We start from the raw sequence: 25,036 nt of genomic DNA, 5'->3' as shown, positions 1-25,036 counted from the left end.
ATGCTCTCAGAAATCAGAGATGTTTTGCTTTAATGAAGAAACTAATTACCATTCTCATAAGAGAGGAGTTAATGTTAAGAAACTAAATTTTGCTTTAAACACAATAAAACCATTCCCATTTTTAAATTGGTCTGGTTAACTTGCACCATGTTCAGACTACACGATATCAGCCTGATTTAGGCAGCCATTTCAATCAATCAATCAATCAACATTTATTTCTATAGCACTTTACAACAACAGTCAGCTATCCGAAGTGCTACAACATAGAATAAAATAAAACAATTCATCTCGTTTAATGTGTCATAGTGGATGACAGCCAATGTCACGACTAGCATGTTTATTTTTTTCCCTCTGTGACTCGATCGAAACAATAGGAGCATACAGAGCTTTCAGACATGGCAACACGAGAAAATATGATGGTATTAATGCTGTTAGGTGGAAATATGCAATGGAGAAAAGGTTTGTGGAGTTATGACAACAATACTACTTCCTTTATGATGTTTGAAAAAAGATAAATGCTGGGGAATGATAGCAGCTGCTGTGTGAAAGCACTGGAATTAGCATTGAGCTAACATGCTACTTCAGTAGTTTGTTTACATTCTTGTTTCTGGAAGTCAGTCGCATGTGGAAGTTCCACCTTCTCAATGACATCACACACATCGAAAAAGATGGCAATTCACAAGTTCACACTTACAAATAATCAGATAGAGTAAAAGAGTATGCGTAATACCGACGTATAAAGGAGGGATTCTGAAAACTGTCCAGGAACATAGCTAAGTCGGCTACATACAGTATATAAATATAGGCCTCAACTTGTGCTGATTGTATAGACCATTTGAATGTGTTGCCCCCAATCTTGCTTTTAAAGTAAAGTAAAGATTGTCAACTGTAACTGTAGTATGTTTCTTGACGAGAATTTAGGAGTCAAAATTGCATAATCTGTGACTATCGTAATCTAGAGTGAACCCATTATTATGCAGTAAATAGCTATTTTGTGTGTATATATATATATACATATATATATATTTTTTTTTTTTACTTTGACCTTGCAGATGATATGAAGCATATGGCATACCAAATCAGTCATTTGGACAAAACAACTATAATTTTTTACTAATTAGCCATTCCACAAGTGAAAAGCGGCTACTTCCTGGTGCCCATGCTGGGAAATGATTGCGCTGTCAACATGCCGGCATAGCAGTGATTATGGAGAGCTCTCGGATCTCCATAAAACATTGGCTAAATGCAAATATATTACATCTTCTTTCACTGAAGCATTATTTGAAAAGGAATATTAATTTCCATGAAACATAGATAATCATCTGCATGTCGTTAAAGAATTAGCTAAAAATTCAGCATACTAGATCTTCCTAACATACTGATTTATCAATGTGTAGGGGAGCCAGAGATGAATTTTAGGCGGGCTACACAGTATTTATTACACACTCCATCTAAATCAATGAAGTTTTATTCTAAGGGTATGTTTACACGACAATATGCTTAAAACCGAGACCACAGCATTGTCAAAACAATCCCCATTCACACTGATCCGCGAAAGCGACTAAAAACGCTGTATTCTGCTGCCAGGCCATTAGATGGCGATGAAACACTATAGACTGAACACGTAATACGCATGTGCATGACGTCATCGTCTACCGAGATCAGCGTTTTTGTTGTGTATACAGAGCCCGTTTTCAAAAGTTTGCGTTTTCAGGCACTCAAAACGCCATTGTGGAGTACATGAACGGAAAATGCTTTAAATTGTTACGTTTTTAAACTTACTTGAAAACAGTGTCGTGTAAACAGCCCCTTATTGTCAGTGGTGTTGCTATAGCAATAGCATAACTGGTGTCAGAGGTATTGCTGTTTCTTATTTAGCTTTAATGTTGTGTAAGACCACTGACAACAGAGAATAACAGCCGATAGTAAGTTGTATATAAATGGTTAAAAAGGTTTAAAGTGGGATTATTTGAATACCAAATGGAAATAGCCAACGCATTCTCACCCCAAGGCGTCACCTTTGACCATGCTTCAATATTTGATGTTTTAGGCGCCTTTTAGCGTCACTTACATGACGCGATCCTACGGCGTCATCAAACTGACGCTAAAGGAAAGCGTCAGTTAAAGGATGCGGTTAGGTTTAGGTGTGGGGTAGGGGTAGGGTACACGCGATCCTAGGGCGTCATCTAACTGACGCTAAAGGGCGCCTAAAGCGTCAGATATTGAAGCATGTCCAAATACTTCCCAAGCCGTCAGTTAAGTGACGCCTTGGGGGTGAAATAGCACACAATGTAACATGACCCTTCTTATTTGTGAGTAAAAAAGTTCCAATCACAATGTACAAACATTTAAAATTCGGCTGCTGTGCGACCTTTCCCAATCGCCATCCATCTCTCTCTCTGTCCACTGGGTGAAGCAGGGAGTGCTGCGAATGTTTGAAAGTCACCTTTGCACAGTCACCTTTTCACACCCTTCCCCCCACATTCCCGTCTCTGCGCACGTACAAGTCTTTTTTCTGATGCTGACTGCACAGACGCAGGAAAAAAAAGGAAAAAGAAAAATGAAGCAATCTAAAAGCACTCAATAGAAAATGTGATATTCATGATTTGGGTTTCTGCCATGCAAAAAAGCCAGAGCCAGTCACCCTGTCATAACCACACAGACGTGCCTAGCATCCACACAGAGACAATTCTAGCACCCGCGCTATAGGGTTTACAATTGAGAATTCATTCCTATTCAGAACGAGTTCCAGTTTGAGGTAAAAACACTGAAACTTTTCATGACGTTTGGTTCTTGAGCGTCTGCATTTTTTATGTAACACAACACTGTACTAAAACGTTCATCACCGCGGCAAAATAAATCATGTTTTTAGCTTAGTGAACTTGCAGGATGAATTGCACATGATGAGATAGAAAGACTGGGTGTCACGAAACAATAAAAAAAAAAGACGTTGCATCTTCTTATTGCTGAGTCGCAAACAAACCAGTCAATATGATTCACAAATTAGCTCACTCACTGAATCAGTCTGAGTAGTTACTGAATTAACATGTGACTCAAGTCTTATTTCTGACCATATGTGACTCAAACATGGTACATCGTACATATAGTTAGGATTAATAATCTGGCGCTTCCTCAAAAGAACTTAAAGAATCGTTACTGCAAATGTTAAGTTGAATCTGAATTGCTCAAATAGATTTTCCTTACACACTGCTATCCTCAGAGAGAAACAAGGAGCCACAGGAGCCAAATGAGCAGAAAGGGAGTTTATGTATGCCAGGCAGAATATGTGAGTGTTTGTGTTCATGTTTGCAGTCGATGTTAATGTGTGTGCTCATAAGTGTATCACTTGGGTGAACACCTGTGTGTTCTAACTGAAGTGCTGCCTCAGGTGCGGCCCACAACATCGCCAGCTCTCACCTCAGAGCCAGAGGGACACCCTAAAGCAACCTGTCCCTCAAGAGCCTGCTCCACACACACACACACATTAAAATGGTAATTACAATGGGAAGCAGTGACAGAAATGGAGGGTAAAGTCACAAATTGCTACTTTCAAGTAGGTTGAACTTTACAAATTTACAAAAGTACATCTACAAAATGGGATAGCCCAAGTCTATTTTCACATAGACTGTCTAGAACTCCAGCAAGGTGATATTTTACCGCAAAAAAGAATTGTTTTTGTAAAAAGAAAGTTAAGCTTATTTTTAGGATTATTAGCTAAAATGTTTTGCATTGCCACATTATGTTTTATATCATATCATATCATATCATACTTAATATTTGAATTTAAAGCTACACTGTGTGATTTTTAACCCCATCTAGCGGTGTAAAGGTATATGACCATCCAGGGAATATTAGTTTCTGTTCCTCTCAATTCCGATTTCGTTTGAACTCCTATGGTGGCCAATGTAGTCCAAGATTAACATGGCTTCCAGTTCGACCTCGTCCATGAGTGTTAACTCAAACGTAAACGCGAAAGGCGAAGCTTGAATTAACGGGTATGTCCCTCTTTGGCTAATGTACTTTCAAGATGGAGGGTCAACATGGCGACCGACATTAGAACCCCTTACCCCTTATGCATTTTCAATGGCATATTATACACTCACGAGAATAGTTTATTACTTGGACGAAGTAAATATACATTAATGAGCACATATATTTTTGAAAGAACTAAGATTTTTTTTTTTTAGTTAAGAATAAACTAAAAGAGTTACACAGTGTAGCTTTAAATATGTGGTAACACTTTAGTTTATGGTCCAATTCTCACTATTAACTTACCTTATTATCATGCATATTACTTGGATATTGGCTTTTTATTAGTACTTATGACCCACATATTAATGCCTTATTCTGAATTACCATATTCTACATTGCTTAATCTTCTCAATACCCAAACATAACAACTACCTTACTGACTCTTAATAAGCAGTAATTATGAGTTTATTGAGGCAAAAATTGTGGTTAGTTACTCATTTTATTACACGGCTCCTTGGAATCCTTGATTCTGATTGGTAAGATGCTACATTACAAGGTTTGTTATTCCCTGTTAACAACCGTTGTCGTTTGCAACACTGAATATCATACCGTCCATCCAGTTATATTAATCAATTTAACTGAAAATGAAATCCTTGAAAGCCTAAGGTTAAAAGGCTAAAAGCATTGTAATAAGAGGTTTGACTGTACTTCATCCCTTAAATGTCTAGTTTGAACTTGTTCGATAGCCACTTGCAACTGTTTTCTTCACAGAAGCTTTACGTTTAGTGAGCTAATATGTTTACCAAAATCAATATTTTGTGTCCAGTTATTTCCTGATCACTCTAGGTTTGTTCTGCGATAACAACACGCTGCTGGATGTTCCCTTACTTAAAAGACAGAACTTTTGATTGTAATTGACTTTAACTAAGGTTAATAAATGCTGTCCCAGATAGCAAACTGACATTGAATCAACGTGGAAATATGACATCGAAACAACGTTGATCTGACATTGTTTTGCTCATCGAATTAACGTTGAACCAACGTCAGACGCGTCATTCTTTCAAAACTAACGGAAAATCAACTTGAAATCAACGCGTTGTTTCAACGTTATGAAAGCAAACCAATTTTCGATTTTCATTTAGCTTTGAAGAATGCCGCGTCTGACATTGGTTCAACGTTAATTCGATGAGCAAATCAACGTTGTTTCAATGTCATGAGAGACGTCGTTTCCACGTTGATTCGATGTCAGTTTGCTGTCTGGGGTAGAAGTTTATTTTTTCATTGTTAGCTACTAATGCTAACAAATGAAACCAAGTGTTTCCAATATTTGTTTAAATACATTGACTGTTCATAAATCCCGACCCATACCATGTTCTTATTCAATTCTTTCATTCCAATAACTTTGCATTCCATTCTTTGCTATTTTGTATTTGGCAAATAAAAAATGGGGTAAAAATGAATCCCATAAAATCAATTTACCACACCAACGATTAAATTAAAGGTATAGCGAAGGATCTTTCCGAATTTTAGAGAAGACCCGCCCTCTCCAATTTTTTTAAAAAATGCACATGGACAAACACAACACCTTTCAGGGTGATACCATTTATCATTTGGTCAAAAGGCTACTTTAGACAAATTGAGATGTTTACCGTGTCTATGCGGTGCATGACTTGTGCCAGGGCTAGCATTGCTAAGTAGCTTGCATTAACTTTTACTAGTGATTTTAAATGGATTTCTCCAAATAGCATGACAAACTTTACCGGTCTAGTAGAATCTTCGCGACTGCGGCATCAGTGAGAAGCCCAACCTGTGCTTTTAGCGCACGCCAGCATGTGATATTAACCCAAAATCTCTCTGGTCTTGTTTCTATATTCTGTGGCCTTTCTCTTCTTATCATACACTTCGTATACATTTTTTCTCTTTCGACCCTCAACCATTTTCAAAGGAATGGCTGAAACCGCAACTCCGACATAATACACCTGAAAGTGAAAACTACATAGGGATGAGCACGTACGACGGCCTTACGTAAACATATCACCAGAATGATTGACACTTAGGTGGACCAATAGTATAGACTACCCACCCGGAAAAAGAAAATCCTCCGCTATACCTTTAAGTCAAGTTAGAATAAACTTTCATCTCCAGGCTCTCATGCTCTTATATCTTTTTATCACATCTGTAGACTTGGAATTAAGCCTTTTCCCCCACTATTATTTGATTCACAGGACCTGACACCAGTTCTCTTGCTAAGAAAAATCTTTATTCGTCAGCATAAGAGAGAAACTTGAGAAGATTGTATTTGTGAAGTTCGCCATTGCACAGTAAGATTGAGCTTATATACACCACTGAGCGACTTTCAACTTCCTTGTCAGGTAAAAAAAAAAAAAAAAACATGTTCACAGCGTATACCTCATGTACAATCCACTATCCCTGTGTATACATTAGTGGTACGCTGTACATTTGCATCAGTTGAAACATTCCTTTTCTTGTAAAAAAAAAAAAAAACATGCCAATTGCACACATTTAATGTATCATCATCATTAGAACATCTCTGCTCAGTGAACGCTGCATTGTACACATAACTCTTAGCAAAATATATAACTCTCCCAGCTCCCCTTCCTTTGTCTAAAACATGATAAAACTGTTTATGAATACTAATAAAGAATAATAATACAGATACATATAATATTAAATAATGAAATTATATTAAAATATACAATTTTAGTCTTCAACATCAATCACATTTCAAACAGAAACCTTTCCTCGCTCCGTGCAGGGACATGTGTTCTGAGCAGTGCAACCACATTAGATGAACAACTTGTCCTTATTTGAGACAAACTCAAAAGTGGAGTTGTGACCCTGTGTCCCGGGCAGAAAGCAAAGACAAGAACCTGTCTGGAGTAGATTCAAATGCAGCTTTCAGAGCCTGTATCCTCTAATGCCACTCGTAAAGAGACGAGAACAAACTTTGAGAACATCTTTAAATATTCATTGAGGAAATGACAGTGCTTTTTTTTTTTTTTTTTTTTACCAGCATAAACTTTTAGGGGAAGAGTGTAATTTCAGCACCACTTTTGACACCAAACAAAATGGTGAAAATAATGACTATAAGTATGAGTTTAAGTATAATAGTATAAAATTATAAATATAAGTATAAAGTATAAAAAAAAATCTGAATTTTGGCGGTCAGTCTCTGCCATTCTCTGTTTTTTTCAATACAAAGAGCATATCTACCATTATAAAGTACATTTAAATCATTTTTATTGATATTTTAGCACTCTTTAAAGAATACCTATTTTGATACATGCATTAATTATAATCTTAGCTGTAATATTAATCACAAAATTATTTCAATACATGACACAAGTTTCAAAAGTGTATTTCAGTTTACTGTAAACGCTTCCATTTAGCAGTACAATAGAAGTAATAATGAAATAACATATGAAGATGTAGGTCCGACTGATCAAAAAACACTTTACTTCAGCTAATTGCACACTGGTAGACCTTACCAGGTTTTTTACAGTAAAATACTGGCAACACTGTTGCCAGTAATTTACTGTAAAAATGCACTAAAACTCAAGTGAACTAAAAAATAAAACTTAATAGTTTTAGTGCATTTTTACAACACTGTTGCCAGTAATTTACTGTAAAAATGCACTAAAACTCAAGTTAACTAAAAAATACAACTTATTAGTTTTAGTGGATTTTTAAAGTAAATTACTGGCAACAGCGTTGTCAGTATTTTACTGTAAAAAACCTGGTAAGGCCTAACAGTGCATTTAACATCAATTTAAAACTATAGCCTAATACATATTCATTTAAATCAAATTACGGTAATATGCAAGTAAGTATCTGAAATCATTATATTCAGTTCACACTTTCTTTTAAAGTATATTATTTCCTTAAAATGTACTTTTAAAAGGTGTGAGAGGAAGAAAGTCATGTGGACTTGGAACAACAATCTCACATCACCAGTTTAATAGGAGGCAATTACAGGTCTTCTCTCATTGCATAGCAAAAGATAGATGCATAAATGATAAATTCGTGATGCTTATTTAGGACAACAGATGTTTCAATAAAATGCGTTATAGCCACAGAAGTTGTCGGTTTAGAACGGTTACTGATTTTAGATTCAATTTCATGGTATTCAATGGCAAAAAAAAAAAAAATCTTAGCATTCCAATGATTCTGTGTTTCTGGATATTTCAGCGAGCACAGATGCCAAACACAACAGATGGCATTCAAACCTCAGCGTGTGTGTGCTTCAAGGTCTGTGACATCAACTGAGAAATATATAATGCCGCTGAGCTGAAAATATTGGCCAACAGATATGTAGGCCTCAAATTGTTTTTTCCAACAATTAGCATATGCATTATTCAAACGCCTCTATTACCGTACCGCACAACCGTCTTAAAATGTACTATGGCCAAGAGATGTAAAAGAACATATGGATATTAGTTTTTTGGACATGTATTCAGAAATATCACATATTTCTGAAGTACGCCATCTGTCATTTACTGTGTAGTGCAAGAAAATCACATCTGCCCTGTAGTTATGCCAGACTCTCACTAATATCTTAAACTGTTTTGGCTTCCAATAGGTCTAACTTGTCATGGATGATGCCAAAGATGATGGTCGAAATTGAGAACTAGTTTGGCCATCTCATTAAAAGTGATTTCATTTCGACGCTGGATGCCAAAATGCAAGTAAATCTTGACAAGCATCAGGTTTGTTTGATAATGTGAGGGTACACATCTTAATCTTTTTTCAAAAGTGTTTCGATAAAAAGTTTCCTTTTAAACATCATAAATGGTTCATTCATAAGTGTCATTATGTTTTTGAGGGGTTACCTGAACAAACTATGTCTTGTGTGTCATAAAAAGGTCAAATTATCTCATTTAAGATACTTGCTGACCTTGAGTTTTGTAAATATAACAATTAACGGATAGATTCAGCTTGAAGTCGTTCATCCTGTTACAAAAAAGCCGTGCACACAGTCAAGCGAAATGAGGTCTTGCCAGTCTTGCGCACCCAACTTGTCACTTTTGCCGTGCTCATTTTTAGGAAAAAAATGTACTATGGAAATCAATGAGACCATCTGGTTACTGATATTCTTCTAAATATCAGAAAATTTAGCTGAATGGATTTGAAAACGGTAAAAAAAAATAAAAAAATAAGTCTATTTCCAAAAAAAAGTGGAGTATCCCTTTAATAATTAGTGCTTTATTTTTAAAGTTTGTGGTTAAGAATCGTGTAAAAAAAAAAATCCCTTATTTTGGGGATGGATTCTGGGAAATCTCCCTTATTTTCAATGTTCAATGTTGACAGCTATGGTCATTTGAATTCATTTTCTTTTTATGACATCATAATATCATCAATTCCATGTAATCGTACCTTCCATTAGTGAAACTGTAAAATGAAGATGTATACAGGTTGTGCGAAATTTAATTCCCTGGAAACTAACATTCTGGTGACTTATTTATTTAATCCTTCCATTTTAACCTTCGAGTGTGATTTATGACTGCCATTAATCTTAGCCTGCACATTAATTCCACAGCACGCAGGTTCATCTGACCTGTGCCCTTTCAGATCCCAGCTGTGCTGACTCACTGCGTCATCTGGTATATGCAAATTTATTCCATATCCTTCTTAAGTGGATGGTTTTAAGGAGATAAACCCTCAAATCAGAGATAGAGCCTAACTCAAATAAACTCAAATGTGTCTGTCAGAGCGCAAATCATGATGCAATGCAAGTACATGTTGCATTCCCAGTGCTGCTGAAGCAACCATACCATTTAAGCTTGGTAAGCTTTTATAGCAACTGTATTCATTGATAAACTGTTCCTGTAAACATAATTTGTGTGGAAAGAAGTTTTGGGAATTCGACATTTCTTTGAGTGTTTGGCATGGTGATGGGTGTGACAATGTTGATATGTTTGGTCTTGGCGGAATATATGTTAGCCGTAGCAGATCTATACAGGTGGAGCTGGGGAAGGAGGAGGGTTTCTGAAAGTGCACTGAACTGCTAAGGCAAATGCTAACCACATATTTAAAGTTTGACCAGCAAACTCATTGGCCACTGATACGGCAGTAACCCTATAGAAAGGGTGCCCTATAGAAAATGATGTGATTGCGAGCAGATCGATACCTGTCAGCCTGCACCATCGAGAGTTTCAAGTTTCATCGAGAGTCTCTTTTGAATGGAAGTGAATGGGATAATTTTTAAAAAGAGAAGCTTTTTATACACACACATGTGTATATATATATATATACATATGCTATAAAAGTTCTTATGTTGCATACTAAAAAGCCTCGCACTTGACATATATATATATATATATATATATATATGAAGAGTTCAGATGCAAAAGCCTCTAAATGCCATTTGAAATTTTCTTCTTTAATGATGATTTTTATCAAACTTGTATATTTAAGTTCAGTAATTTCACTTAAATAACAATTAATAGGTAATTATCATTGCAATTTAAGTGAAATCACTGAACTTAAATATACAAGATTGATAAAAATCATCATTAAAGAAGAAAATTTCAAATGGCATTTAGAGGCTTTTGCATCTGAACTCTTCATATATATATATATATATATATATATAATGCCAACAAATTAAGAATGTGTGCCCATTATTTGAACTAATTTTAAATAATTTGAGTAATTACATGTAATGTTGCAAGTAATTTTGCATGTTGCAATGCATTTTGTGTACATTTGTGTACTTGTACTTGTGGCTACACTCTCAGAAAAAAGGTACGAAAGCTGTCACTGGGGCTGTACCTTTTCAAAAGGTACACTTTTGTATCCAAAGGCTGCATATTGGTACCTTAGTGGTACATATTAGCACCTAATATGTACATATTAGCTCATGAAATGGACATATTAGCACCTAAAATGTACATATTAACACCTAAATTTGACATATTACCACCTAAAATGTACATATTAGCTCATGAAATGGACATATTAGCACCTAAAATGTACATATTAACACCTAAATTTGACATATTACCACCTAAAATGTACATATTAGCTCATGAAATGGACATATTAGCACCTAAAATGTACATATTAACACCTAAAATTGACATATTAGCACCTAAAATGTACAAAGCACCTAAAATGTACATATTACCACCTAAAATTGACATATTATCTCATGAAATGTACATATTAGGACCTAAAATGTACATATTAGCACCTGAAATGTACATATTAGCACCTAAAATGGAAAAAAGTTTACCTTTTGAAAAGTTACAGCCCCAGTGACAGCTTTTGTACCTTTTTTTCTGAGAGTGTATATTGAAATAGTTTATAGACTGGTCCCACAAGTGCCTCACAGTAAGCCAGACTTTTTTTTTGGAAGAAAAGGAGCAACAAGTTAAAATGAATTATTGTGGCAATAAACATTATACCACAACAAGTGCTGTCAGCTAACTGAACTTGCAATATCCCTTTAATACCTTCTCAACTGATTTGGTTTAATAACTTTCGACAGTATTTACATTCGTCCAAAATGTTATCTTAATCAGGTTGCGCGTTAATACCTCAAGACAATTATTTGACTGTCTCACTTTCAGATTTTAAGTGTCATCATCAGTCCAGTTACACCACAACACCACAGCAGGATAAAGCCGGATATTATTTGTTCAGCAGATTTCATAGAAAGAGTCCTAAAATAAGCCTTTGATATTAAAGAGGATTTGCTGAGGCAATCAGCATGAGTTGGTTTTCTGTGAGCTGGGTTGACGAGCAGCCCGTCAGTGTGTTAAAAGATCCAGAAAATCTATATAGAGTACACTCACGTCCAGTTGTTTGTCAGTGCATCATTAATATTCATCATTCTGCAGAAGCTTGTGTATGAAGCAATCAAATTAAATAAAAGATTTCTAAGCCTTTGTTCTAGGGTTCATTAAAGTGTCCGTCTGACTGTGTAATTGCACATAAGCACTGAATAATAATCAGCACAATGTGCTTTATATGGGATTATTTTGTAGAAGGGTTTATAATGACATTGTTAGTGTTATGTCATCTATAGATTAGAAATCCTGTAGGAATTCAGGAGTAATCTTTAAAACCTGCATCCCCACCTAAAGAAATGGCCCTCCTGGAAATCGCAGGTATGTTTTGGTTGGAAGTTTTCAAAATAAGATGAAATAATGTAAATATTTCATGCTGTTGCAGATCATAATTGTCATATTATTTCTAAAAAAAATCGAGTTTTTCCCTTGCGTTATGTTGAAACTTGTTCCGTTGGATTCATATTACTTTCACTTTGGTAACATTTCTGAAGTCTAAAAATGTTTTGTCAGACATGCCTATAGCTGATATGCTTCATGGTAATATATATTGATTTTTGAATTAGTATGAATGAATCAACCTGAGTTTACATTAACAAAAAGGCAGATCAGGTAAAAATAGCTCCTTTAACAACTGCATGTCGTGACATTTTTTATTTTATTTTTTTCCATTCAAGTCTGCATAATGCTTTATAAAGGTATTATGTCATTCTTAATACTATAGTGCAACACCATTTTAATTCTTAATGTTTACAGTTTTTATTTTCTAATATGTGAAGCCTTTTGAGCTGCATTAGATGTTTGAAAGGTGCTATACAAATTCAATTAAATTATACATATTTATCATTTTCTAGCATGTATGAAGATGCGGTTATAGTTTTAGGGCCAATATTAATTACACTGAATCTTTTTACCTATCCTGCTACAGGCTACCTTTTAAAGGGATGTCGTTTCATCCCTTTTTTTTTTTTTTTGAGTAGACACTGTAATGTACCGATTTCTGAAAGCATACAAATGCCGCATGATCACAGTGCAATAGATGAACTGTGCGTTTCTCGGTGTGATTTTTACTCACTCCGGTTTCCTGGCGAGTCCAACGGAACGGCAGAGTGTCGAAGGTGTCTGCGGAACCAGCGATTTGCAGGACGGGCTTCTCTTCTCGTCCTCCGCGGACTCGGGGCTGGACTGGGTCGCTTTGAGAGTCGGTGGGGATGTAGGCACCAGCTGCAGATGCTGCGGGTGATGGATGGGAGCTACCGGAGGATGCTGCGGTTGTTTGGTCGGATGCTGCTGTTGCGGTTGTTGCGGTTGCTGCGGCTGGGCTTGACCGTGAGTCGCCGAATGCTGGTGCGGGTGAGCGGCCGGCTGAGGGCTGCTGGTCCGCGGGGGTGGGTGGTGGTGGTGATGCGGATGATGGTGGTGGTATTGATGAGGATCTCTCAGCTGGCGATTCTCGCCGATCAGATCCTCAACCTTCCTCTCCAACTCGTCGATCCGCTGTCGCTGGGTTTGAATTAGACTCTGCTGGTTTTGTACGATAGTGGTCAGTTCTTTGAGGTAAAGCACGGCTTTCATTGGGTTGTCCAGCAAGCTCTCCATTACTGTAATCTCAGAGCTTCAAGCCTGCTAGATCAGGATGGAGCTGGAGTCTTCTGGATAAAGAGATGTGCTGTGGAGAGAAGCTCTAAGGATGCGAGTGATGATGGTCCTGAAGCAGGAGAGATTGGGGGAGGAGCTGCGGATGATGATGAGGTCAACGCTGTGGCCAATCACAGACACGCGTGTTTGCATGCAGTACACATTTTCCAATAGTGACATCAATTTAAAGGCCCACTAAGAAAGTTTTTCCACATTAAAAGTTTTATACCTGGGCAGTGCATTTTCATGTCCCCATTACCTTAATATATACCCTTGTGAAATTAAAATAATGCATTACTTTAAAGACTAGTTGGATATAATGTAAAATTATATACTTAAATGGATAGTTCACCCAAAAAGTGAGAATTCTCTCATAATTTACTTGCTCTCATGCTGTTCCAACACTGTATGATTTTCATTCTTCTATTGAACAGAAAAGAAGATATTTTGAAGAATGTTAGTACCAGACAGTTGACGGTAACCACTGACTTCCACACTACCAACATTTGGTTACTACTACCAATGTCTGGTTACCAACATTTTTCAGAATATCTTCTTTTGTGTTTAACAGAAGAAAGAAACTCATGTGTTTGAAACAACTTGAGGGTGAGTAACTGATGACAACATTTTTGATTTTGGGTGAACTATCCCTTAAGTGCAAACTGAATGTAATATTTCCGGACATTTAGTTGCATATTATTTTCAATTTACTGAAAATGTATTATATCTTAGCTGAAGAATACTTATGGTCAAAGCATAGCATTTTATGGTAGGAAATATACTTAATGTAATTTCTATTGAAATGATTAAGATCTATTGTAATGATTAAGTTGCCCACCTGCAAATAGAATACAAGACTTTTTATATAGAGAACATGGCAAAAGTTACATGATAATTATATAATATCCCTACAATTTGATTGGTTCTTCATATGCAAACCCTTCTATTACTAGGCAGAAGAAAACTTAGATCTCAAATCATAAAAAAAATGGAAAAGGTTAGAAGTTCAGTTGATTACTCAATATGTCATGAGACTAGACTGTTATATTTTTTTATACTGTCTAGCCAGCATCTCAGAATTTTGCACTGGTTTCAACAAAATCTTCAGAGTACATTTTGTTCAAGTGGTAGAATTTTTGGCCAAAAGGAGAAATATAGGTACAGTAGATGTTAGAATTATGATTAATTTGATATGTTTACTATTTTATTCATAAAAAATCCATTACATTACATATATTAAAAAACGTAGTCTTGAAAGTGCACTCTAAAGGGAATGTTCATCCAAAAAAATTATGTAACCATGCACCCTCAAGTTGTTCCAGAAAAAAAAAAAAAAAAATATATATATATATATATATATATATATATATATATATACATATATATATATATATATATATATGGTATTTGGTGTTACAAGACAGAAGGGACTGACAAGTAAAGGATGCAAGTAATAATGTTTATTGAACAACCAGGTGAAAGTTTGGCAGTGCAGGTGAAGGAACGTGGGTGAGAAGAGATCCAGACTATAAACCTCGGATAACACACTTCGAATACTTGCAGTTGGTGAGGATGAAGACAAACTTGAATTTGCGAAGACTCAGGATAATGAACTGGTGATTAGAATCAATGTTGTTGACTCTGAGAAATCACACGGAGACTGGATCCCAGATATTGGAGTCCAGGAGGCAAGCAGAGCATTAGCGTCTTGGTGTGAACGATACCGGACAAAGAATGAGAGTGAGAGTGAGGTTTATAAGCAGGAGGTGATTGCAGTACTGTGCTTGTGCGATGTGCATGTGTGATCAGGAGAGGGAGTGCACTGTGAAGAGTGGAGCCTGGCGTGCTTGTATCCACTCCTGAGGGCCGTGGACCCCGACACCGTGGTGGTCGGCCACTGCCCCGGGTTGCGGGCTTCTCCGAGTGGGTGGCGTGGAACTGATCGAGCAGGTTAGGATCAAGTATATCGTCTCTGGGTACACAAGAGCGTTCCTCTGGGCCGTATCCCACCCAGTCCACGAGGTACAGTAGACCACCGGCGCCGGGAGTCCAAGATGTTGTGAACTTGGTAAGTGGCACCCTCTTCTAGGATGAGCGGGCTTCAGCAAGGAGACATGGAAGGTGTATGAATCTTGTATTGTGGTGGTATTTGGAGTTGGTAAGAGACAGGGTTGATCTGCTTCATGATGTTGCTTCATGGGACTCAGCTTTCGGCAAGGCAAACGTAGCTTGATGTCTCTGGTGGACAGCCAGACATTCGGACCTGGCAGATACATTGGAGTGCCGGATACGATCAGAGTCCCAGACCCTCTTGCTCTCTCGGGAACAGCAGGAACATCTGATGGTTCCCCAGACCAGGGGAATAGTGGGGGTTGGTAACCGAGCACGCACTGGAAGGGAGTGAGTCCAGTGGTGGCTTGTCGCAGGGAGTGCTGCGCATACTCAGCCCAACCCAGGAACTGGTTCCAAGAGTCCTGATGTCCATGACAAAAGGTACGTAGGAAACGTCCAATCTCCTGTATCTTCCATTCCATCTGCCTATTCAACCAAGGATGGTAACCAGTGAAGAGGCTGACGGTCACAGCTAGGAGTGAGAAGAAAGCCTTCCATACCTTGGTGATGAATTGTGGTCCTCTATCTGACATATTGTCATCTGTAATTCCATGAACTCTGAAAATATGGCAGTTTGCATGGCGGTGGGAAGTCCTTTCAGGGGAATTAGACGACATGACTTGGAGAATCTATCAAAGATTACTTGAATGCAGGTACAGTGATCAGAGGTAGGCAAGTCAGTTATGAAATCGACTCCTAAGTGTGACCAGGGTCTGTCGGGAGCAAGCAGAGGATGAAGCTTACCAGAGGGAAGATGACGTGGACTCTTTGAGATGGCGCATTCCTTGCAACCTCTCACGTACATTCTGATGTCCGCTGCCATGTTAGGCCATCAGAAGCGTTCTCTTACCAGCGAGAGGGTCTCATTGACCCCTGGGTGGCCAGTGCCTAGCGATGTGTGGGCAGTGTGGATGAGAGGAGTGCACCGAGTCCAGGTGATGTAAAGTAAACCTGGTGGGAAACCCGAAAACCTCTCTGAAATGAGGGAAAGCAATGGAGAGAGATTGGATTATAGAACTCTTCTGGGACCAGAGTGATTCGGCCCAGCGCTGTACTTGCCATTCAACTGTAAAATTACAAATGCAACTTTAGCAAGGTCATTTGGATACAGGAGTGGTTGCATTTCCAAGACCAGGGAGCATTGTAAGATGACCCCATTGCAATCCTCCACCTATCCTGAGAAGGGCATCAGTCCTGACTGATGGGACTGACTAGCACCGATGGAGAAGTAATGACGACTACGTCGGCAGAAGTGGACACTGTGGGCGGCACTTGTGGAGCAGACGGTAGAGACTGACGGACATCGCCAACGACTTCCTGGAAGGGATCTGCGGTGCTCATGCTGAGGTTTGTCGGTCTTCCCTTTGTTGGTCCGGTATTCAAGACAGAAGAGACTGACACAAGGATGCAAGTAATATAATGTTTATTGGACAACCAGGTGAAAGTTCAGCAGTGCAGGTGAAGGAATTTGGGTGAGAAGAGATCCAGACGATCAACCTCAGACAACACACTTTGAATACTTGCAGTTGGTGATGATGAAGACAAACTGGAATTTGTGAAGACACAGGAGAATGAACTGGTGATTAGGATCAATGTTGTTGACTCAGAAAAATTACACGGAGACTGGATAGCAGATATTGGAGTCCAGATATTGTTTTTTTTCTATGCTATTTATTAATTTGTTGTCCTTGGATTCAGACTTGGGTGGACTTGTACTCAGAATGTACATGGTCTCGGACAGTAAGTGACAACATAAAATAAATATGACATGAACATCTCCCACTTATTAAGGATTTGAACTCAACTCAGACTCAACAAGGTGGCCTCGGACTCAACACAATGTTTGTTTTCCCTTTCCTTGTTAACAGCTATATGAATCAGGCAGTCTGTTACATTTCTGTTTTCTTCCAGAGCTGAATCACTGACACTACCAGCTGCTGGTTGATAATAAGGTCCAGCATTATGAGCCATCTTATTATCAGTGTAAATGACATTATTACTACAACATATGCCCTTACATCCCATGCTTCTGAATACATCCTGAATACACGCTGGTGCCGGAAGTAAATTTCCCATTCATTTTTCCCATTGACATTTTGTAAAATCCATATCTAAAGAGTATTAGATCATGTCTGAGGATAACCAACTACGGCTGAACTCATAAGCATACAACATATCATTTCAAGTGAAAAAACGAAGAGAAAATCCAAAAAAAGTCAAAGGTACAAGCCTCTACATATTTTCATTTCCGAGCAAAGGAACTACTCCTCCCATAAACCACCGCGACTCACTGAAGTCGTCTGAAAGCCACCGTGAGAGAGCCTTTTGAGTGACTTCCAAAGCTGACGACGGCCGCGTGAACTTTTTCCTCCAGTGAATTTATATAGTGAATGTGCAGGAAAACTCCTTTTCCTCGATTTACTGAAGCTTATGCACATGCTAAAACATTGAGCATCTGACTCTCTCATTGGCTGTGTTGCGGCTACCGTATATCCAATGGCTCGGGGTCGCCTCTGACGTGCGACCAATTAACTTAGCCCTACGTCATTACGCCATCTTCAGTCTTCACATACCTTCGCAGGGTTTCAGACACGTGACACGAATTCCACCAATCAGATGCATCACTGTGGGATTGTTCAGGATTGTGGGTAATGAAGTACTTATCCAGTACATCGCAAATAAAAGGGATTTATCTTAAAACAAGGTTAGTGCCCCATGATCTTTTGGCGTTTATATGAGCATATACAATCACTTAGTACAGCCGTAGCTGGTTTTAAGTCTACCATGTATCGTTACGTTTTTATGGCTTATAACTCAAATGTCAATGGAGAAATTGTATTGAATTTTTACTTCCGGCACCGGCTGTGGGCGGGACTGTGATGCTCTATTGCAGCATTGATTGATTTCACCAGTGCCATTCACTTCAAGGTGCAATGTGTGATATTTCTGAGGGTCTATTGACAAATGATATATACGATCCATAACTATGTGTTCAGTGGTGAATAAAGACTTTACTCAATGAACTGTTATGTTTTTATTACCTTAGAAAAAGACATTTATATCTAAATAACCGCAGGCACCTCCTTCTATGAAGGTCGACATATTGTGACGTCATGTTTCTACCGTAGCCGACAGAGAACTAACAGCTCTACAGAATGTGTTTCGTCACTACCTTGAAAGAGAAGCAGCAGAAAGCTAAAGCTAGCCATGAACACAGTGAGTAGTGACTTTTCGTATTTCGCATGCATTTTGTATTAACTGTAGCTTGTTTATTGAGGATGCAGGACAACCAGCTTATAAAGCATTACAGTAATCTAGTCTCGAGGTCATTAATGCATGAACTAACTTTTCTGCATCAGAAACAGATAGCATGTTACGTAGCTTAGCAATGTTTCTAAGGTGGAAAAAGGCTGTTCTTATGTTACATATGATATTGTTATAAAATGATTGTCGAAAGACAAGTTGTGGTCTAGTATAACAAGCAGGTCTTTTACTGTAGTGGATAAAGTAACAGGACATCCTTCTAAATTAAAGTTGAGGTTTTGTGGTGGACCAACAAGTAATATCTCCGTTTCCTCAATCTGAATTTAATAGCTGGAAACTACACGTCATACAGTATTTTGTATTGTTAAGACACTCTGTCAACTTAGATGAGTTAGTGTTTTCATGTGGTCGTGATGAAATGTATAATTGAGTGTCGTCAGCATAACAGTGGAAATTAATTCCATGTTTTCTTATAATATTAGTGGCAGCATAAATATTGAGAATAGCAGAGGGCCTAACACCGATCCTTGTGGTACTCCATTGTCTACTGATGTTATCTTTGATTTTTTTTCCCCATTTAAACAGACAAAATGGTAATGGTCAGATAAGTAAAATCTAAACCAGCTTAATGTCTGTCCCTGAAAATGTAGTCAATCCAAGAGTATTTTATGATAGTGTCAAACCCAGCACTAAGATCGAGTAGAACTAGTATTGAGATACAGCCTTGGTCAGAAGCTAAAAGTAAATCATTTGTAATTTTAAGTTTCTGTGATGATCCGGTCTGAATCCTGACTGAATTTTTACATAGATATCATTTTCAACAAGAAAGAGCACAATTAAACTTTTTATTTTAGCTATAAATAAAATACTAAGTAAGTAAATAAAAGCCGTAAAGCGGTGTAGATGATACTGAGGGGCAATATTTGAGTCTGAATCATAAGACACCATGAAAGATTGTACATTTACAATTGTGTTTCTGATGCTTTCTATTTTCTCAGTGAAGAAATTCATAAAATTATTACTATACTGTAACGCAATATTTTGCTCTGGTGATGTCTGTTTATTTGTTAGTCTAGCCACAGTGTCAAATAAAAACCTTGGATTATTTTGGTTATTTTCTATTAGCTTGCAGAGATGCTCAGCCCTGGCTGTTTTAGAGCCTATTTTTAGTCTTTTCACGTGATTCTAAAGACCTCTAAATTAGTTTGTTTCTACTGCATTTACGCTCTAAGTTTCGAGTTTCTCTCTTGATATCATGTGTAGCACTGTTGCATTAGATTAAAACTGTTAAGACCCACCGCATTATTAAACTCTAACTTTAAACTTATATTTTGGGACACAAATGTAGATAGCAAAGGCTTTACTTTAGCAGCAAGATTTTATCATGCTGTCAGCATGTGAGCGATAGAAAACTAGTTGCTTATAGAACAAGTCAAAAGTCTCTATGATATTCCGGTCTGTAGATATGATCTGGGTCCTTATATGACTTTTTTTTTTCATAAGATTGTTTATCTCACCAAGCTGCAGGATTTAAAGTGCTCAAGTGTGAAAATGCTACACGTTCAAAATAGCAACTAAACTTTTGTTGCAGTCCATGAAACTCGAACTGACAATACTGAGCAAGAAAATTCAGTACAGAGTAATTTTATCAATAAGAACAATTCAGTATAACATACAATATAATGTTATGGTCCAACAAATGAGGCACAATCTTTTAGATGTGTTATTAAAAATAATATAAAATTAGATGTATATTTATATGTTTACTGCCTTTGTGAAAGAGTAACAAATGGGTGACAATCTTATTTTAAAAAAGGTAAGATTCTTTTTATGACACCCAAGAATTAAGATTATTAGGACCATTTCTGATGGACAAGGAAATGCTGTAAGTAATTTTCATTTCCCCAAATTGTAAAAAAAAAAAAATAAATAAAATCATCCAGCCCTGTTACCGGAGTTATTAAAAGAAAAGATTAGACACAGGCTTTTTCTTGTTCTGTAGGAAATAGAAGTTAGATACAAATTAGCATTTGATCCCGACCAGATGTTGCTTTAACCAAAAATATTTCGTCATTGACAGAAATTTGTTTAGCTGTGATAGTGTGATTGAATTATCTGAAAGTCGTCCGTCAATTTGACAGATTAAATTGAGGCTGATGTTTTGTAATTTCACTGTAATTCTCACTCCTGTCCACTTGGTGGCGAGTGCGGTCTTACTGACTATCAAGTTAATGGTCAACGAAAGACTTTTCTGAGTTAGGCTGTTTAATGTCTTTCTGTGGTTGAAACACTGATTGATTATGAGAGACAGACATTATACGGATTTCGGTCAACAACATAATCCCTGATGTTCATTCAAGTTTATTTCGTTCTGTAACGTTGTAAATTGGACGGAATTAATCTTCACTACTCACGATCGATCCACTTCACTTGAACTGAGGCGAGCTGTGTTCTCTCGCACCACATTAAAGACCGCCAAAACGGTAGGACCTACTTATTGTTTGAAATTTTTTGATAAAATTGACATAATTTGAAAGCTGAATCTTTGTTTCAAAGCGTAAATAACAAAGCACAAATCTTATTGCGATTTTTTTGGACAAACATTTATGATGAAACCTGAAAAGTAATTCAAAGTGTCTGTTCAACTTTCTCTTCATAAATAAATAAATGCATAATCTAGCCTAGGCTATATACTTGTCCTGTAAGTTCATGAAAAAAAAAAACAGAGCCTATTAAATGTCTTATTATCATTAAATAATGAAAATTAAAATGACATGGTAATAACCAATTCTAAAAGCCTTCAAATAGACCTCTGGTCCCGACTTAGCTATAGCCTTTACTATGTACTAGCTTGATTTAGGCTATATTTTCCACCCTGTTACCAAATCTGACATATTTTAATGGTCTATTGATGTTCATTTAATCTCTGAAATTTTGGTAACAGGATTTGAGAAAAACTGCAAACCACAAGGACACTAAAACAGCTCATAATATTTAGACTGATCCCCCAAAGTGGATAATAAACATTTTCTGAAGGTTAAGCACCTCATTTTAGGTCCTGCTTGGTAGCCTACCCTATTCATTGAATGTGCCTTATAGGCTACTCTTTATGTGTCTAATGGAACGATACAAATACTTAAGAATACCTTGAAATTTCCTCTTTTAATAGAACACTTGGTTTTGTTTTTCATGTCAGATCTCTAGAAATAATTGCAAACACTGACTGACATCCAAGAGAGTTGAATCATGGATGCTCACTGACCTTGAAACCCAGCAAATGAAAGACCAGGCCTGTTTCATCATGTGCTCACCGTTGCAGACTCATAAAGAGTAATTACATAGTTGTCCATCCAAAAGGCTATGATTTTTAAGGATATTGGGCCAAAAATGCTTTTTGCAGTACAATTGGAGAAGAGGGCGTCTAACTAGACATGACAAATTTTATCTAAATTGAGTTGTGATTCAGTTATGTCCACTCTCAGGCAATGACCATTTAAAATACACTTCGGCTTCAGTCACTGATGTTGATTAAAAAAAATACTATGAGCCAAAAGTAAACTAGTGAAAAGAATACTAATGTTTTAGCACAGTGCTAATTTAGACCACTTGGTTAAACCTTGCTGCCAGTGGTTGGTATATGGGTCAAAGACGTGACGCTTGCTTTTTCTGTCCGACTGAACTTTTTACCAATTAATAAACATTAAAATGAATAAAATTATAACATGTATGTCTACCACCTCCCTTATACATATGTCCACTCTTATTTCTTTAAAAAAATAATTGGTTTATTGGCATTTTCTGCCACCTGAAGTGTGAAAACATCATGTGGGGCGACCGTCTGGCCTTGACTTCTGTTTGGACAACTGGTTTTAAATCAAACTAAAATAATTTAAATATAATCCTTACCCTATTTGGCATAATTTTAAACTTGTTTTTCATTGATTGACAAAGTTATGAAACATTTGAACACACATTTCAATCATAATAAACAAATCTTGTCCGAAGATGTCTGAAATATCATCTGGGGCGACCATCAAGAAAATACAAATAAGGGACTTATATTCTGATAATCATCTCAAAGAGGATGTAGCATCAGCCAGCCTCGTGGTGAGGGCCCCACAGAGACAACTAGCAGGTGAGTAGTCACTCTCATTTTTACAAACAAATCCTCTTTAAAACTGCTGCAGTGTACACGTCACATTTTGATATCATGTGGAGCGACCAACCTAAAACTGTAAATTATACGTTTTATGTCATGTCATGTCATGTCATGTTTATTTATAAAGCACATTTAAAAACAGCTTCCGCTGACCAAAGTGCTGTACATATAAAATCAGTTAATCAAAACAATCTCAAAATAATAAATATTTATAATATTTAAATAATATATATAAATAATATTTAATAAATGTTTTATATGCAAATCTTTATTTTTAAATTTGTAAATTGTAAATTTATCAGTGATATGTGGTGAGAAGAAGCTAGCTTGGGTTCTATAGCTAAGCATTAGCCTGTTATACTTGATTAAACTTGAAAACATCATCTGGGGCGACCGAGCATCATGTGGGGCGACCGCCACTGATTGCTTAAATGATAGAAAACATATATCATGTAGTTTCTGTATGCAAATGTTTTCATTCATTATATGCATTTAGTTGTTTTAAATAACTTTCTACATTTCACCACATATTTTTTCTAAATTTCAATAATTTCCATCCTACTTCAGAGAGGACTAACCTTACTTCTTTTTGATTATTATGTTTTTTATCAGAGAAATGTGTGAATATTAAGCATTCATTCTACTTTTTCCAATTCTTTTTCTAACTCTGTGTATGTTTAAATATACTTTTTTTTCTAGATGGCCCCACTAACAAGCAAAGAAAAGACTGCTCGCTACAGGCAGTGGAAAATGCTGTTCAATGTGTCTGCAGAATGCTGCTATGTTCAACTGTTAAATGAAAATAGTAATGAAAAGGCAAACATTGTATGTTTAAGTTAATGAAATGAAAATGAAAAGGGAAAATGCTGTTCAATGTTATGTCCAAGCGTTTAATGCATTAGTATTGAAAATTTTAATATGATGGTTATGTGTCAAATGAAATAGTGAGGAAACTGTTTATGTTATGAAATGTGTCAAATGAAATGGATATGCTGATTCTTCATAAAATTTCTTGAAATATGCTGATTCTTCATAAAATTTCATTAAATGTGTTTTAACTATCAAATTCATTGAATAGTCTTAATTGCCTCCTCTTTTTCATCATGTGGGGTGACCACTTGTCATGTGGGGTAACCAACCATATTCAATTCTGCAGTAAATTCAAAAAATGTCTGTCCATTTTGGTCGAAATATAATTCATTGGTATAACATCAATAAGTGGATACTATATCTACACATTTTAAATCAGTTTTATGGATTATATGAGTAAAAAAAAAAATAATTGCTTTATGAGGATGACACTGCCATTATAGATAAATATGTATTTAACATCATTTGCAATAAATGAAATGACACATGAGTATATCTTTCTTAAACAGTTCAATTAATTACAGATACTTCTTAAAATATAACTTATGTAAAGGAAATCTATTAATTTTAAGATAAATTACGGTCACCCCAAATGACTTTTTTAAGGTCATTGCCCTATTCATTTGAGTTTAAAAGCACTACAATATCTTTGTTTGAAGTTTTCACACACATGCATGTGTAGACTACACTCCAAATGTTTAGAAAATAGACAAATATATTATTATTATTTCAAGTATTTTAAAAATGGGCCTCTCAAAGGCCTTATACGTCATTGACCCAAGGAAGAAAAATAAAGAAATACTTTGTGCACATGTCTTATTAGCATGTTTGGTGATTTTTAGTTTGTAGAATATGGACTATTTAGATGAGAAATGGAGCATAGATCTCTGCAGGGCAGCACTTTTTGCCGAATACTGCCACCCTACCGGTACTGCTATACTATTTAATTTAACAAACTTTGATTTAGACTTTAATTAATCCTCTGGGGTCAAAAGTGTTCTTGGGGTCCTTGAGATATTTTGACATGTCCCGACATTTGTGTTTTTTTCAGTTGTAAGTAAACATGTTAAATTAATGGCACAGGTGAAATTAACTCATCAGAAACAGGGATTAGTGATGTAAACGATTAATGTATTATCGGTTAATTGTCGATAATACATTAATGAATCAAATTTATCAATCATCGATTAACCAGATGTGCGTGCCTGCT

At 36.6% G+C, this 25,036-nt stretch overlaps 2 protein-coding genes across 3 annotated transcripts in view; one reads left to right on the top strand and one right to left on the bottom strand.

Moving 5' to 3' along the window:
• iqsec3a (IQ motif and Sec7 domain ArfGEF 3a) overlaps nucleotides 1-13,510 on the bottom strand; it is a 130,164-nt gene extending 116,654 nt beyond the window's left edge. For both annotated transcript variants that reach the window (XM_039668611.2, XM_039668612.2), the window contains exon 1: nucleotides 12,859-13,510. In XM_039668611.2, the coding sequence (XP_039524545.2) occupies nucleotides 12,859-13,382 (524 nt within the window). In that variant the 5' untranslated portion in view covers nucleotides 13,383-13,510. The remainder of the gene's footprint in view (nucleotides 1-12,858) is intronic.
• A 7,511-nt stretch (nucleotides 13,511-21,021) lies between these two features.
• The window catches only part of b4galnt3a (beta-1,4-N-acetyl-galactosaminyltransferase 3a), a 58,810-nt gene continuing 54,795 nt past the window's right edge, over nucleotides 21,022-25,036 (top strand). Inside the window, exon 1 of the mRNA XM_089126813.1 lies at nucleotides 21,022-21,280. The gene's annotated coding sequence lies outside the window, so the exon portion shown is untranslated. The remainder of the gene's footprint in view (nucleotides 21,281-25,036) is intronic.

This window comes from Pimephales promelas, chromosome 24, assembly GCF_988280905.1.
Source record: "Pimephales promelas chromosome 24, fPimPro1.hap1.1, whole genome shotgun sequence".
In the NCBI taxonomy this organism is placed as follows: domain Eukaryota; kingdom Metazoa; phylum Chordata; class Actinopteri; order Cypriniformes; family Leuciscidae; genus Pimephales; species Pimephales promelas.
This window is presented reverse-complemented; position numbering and strand designations above follow the sequence as displayed.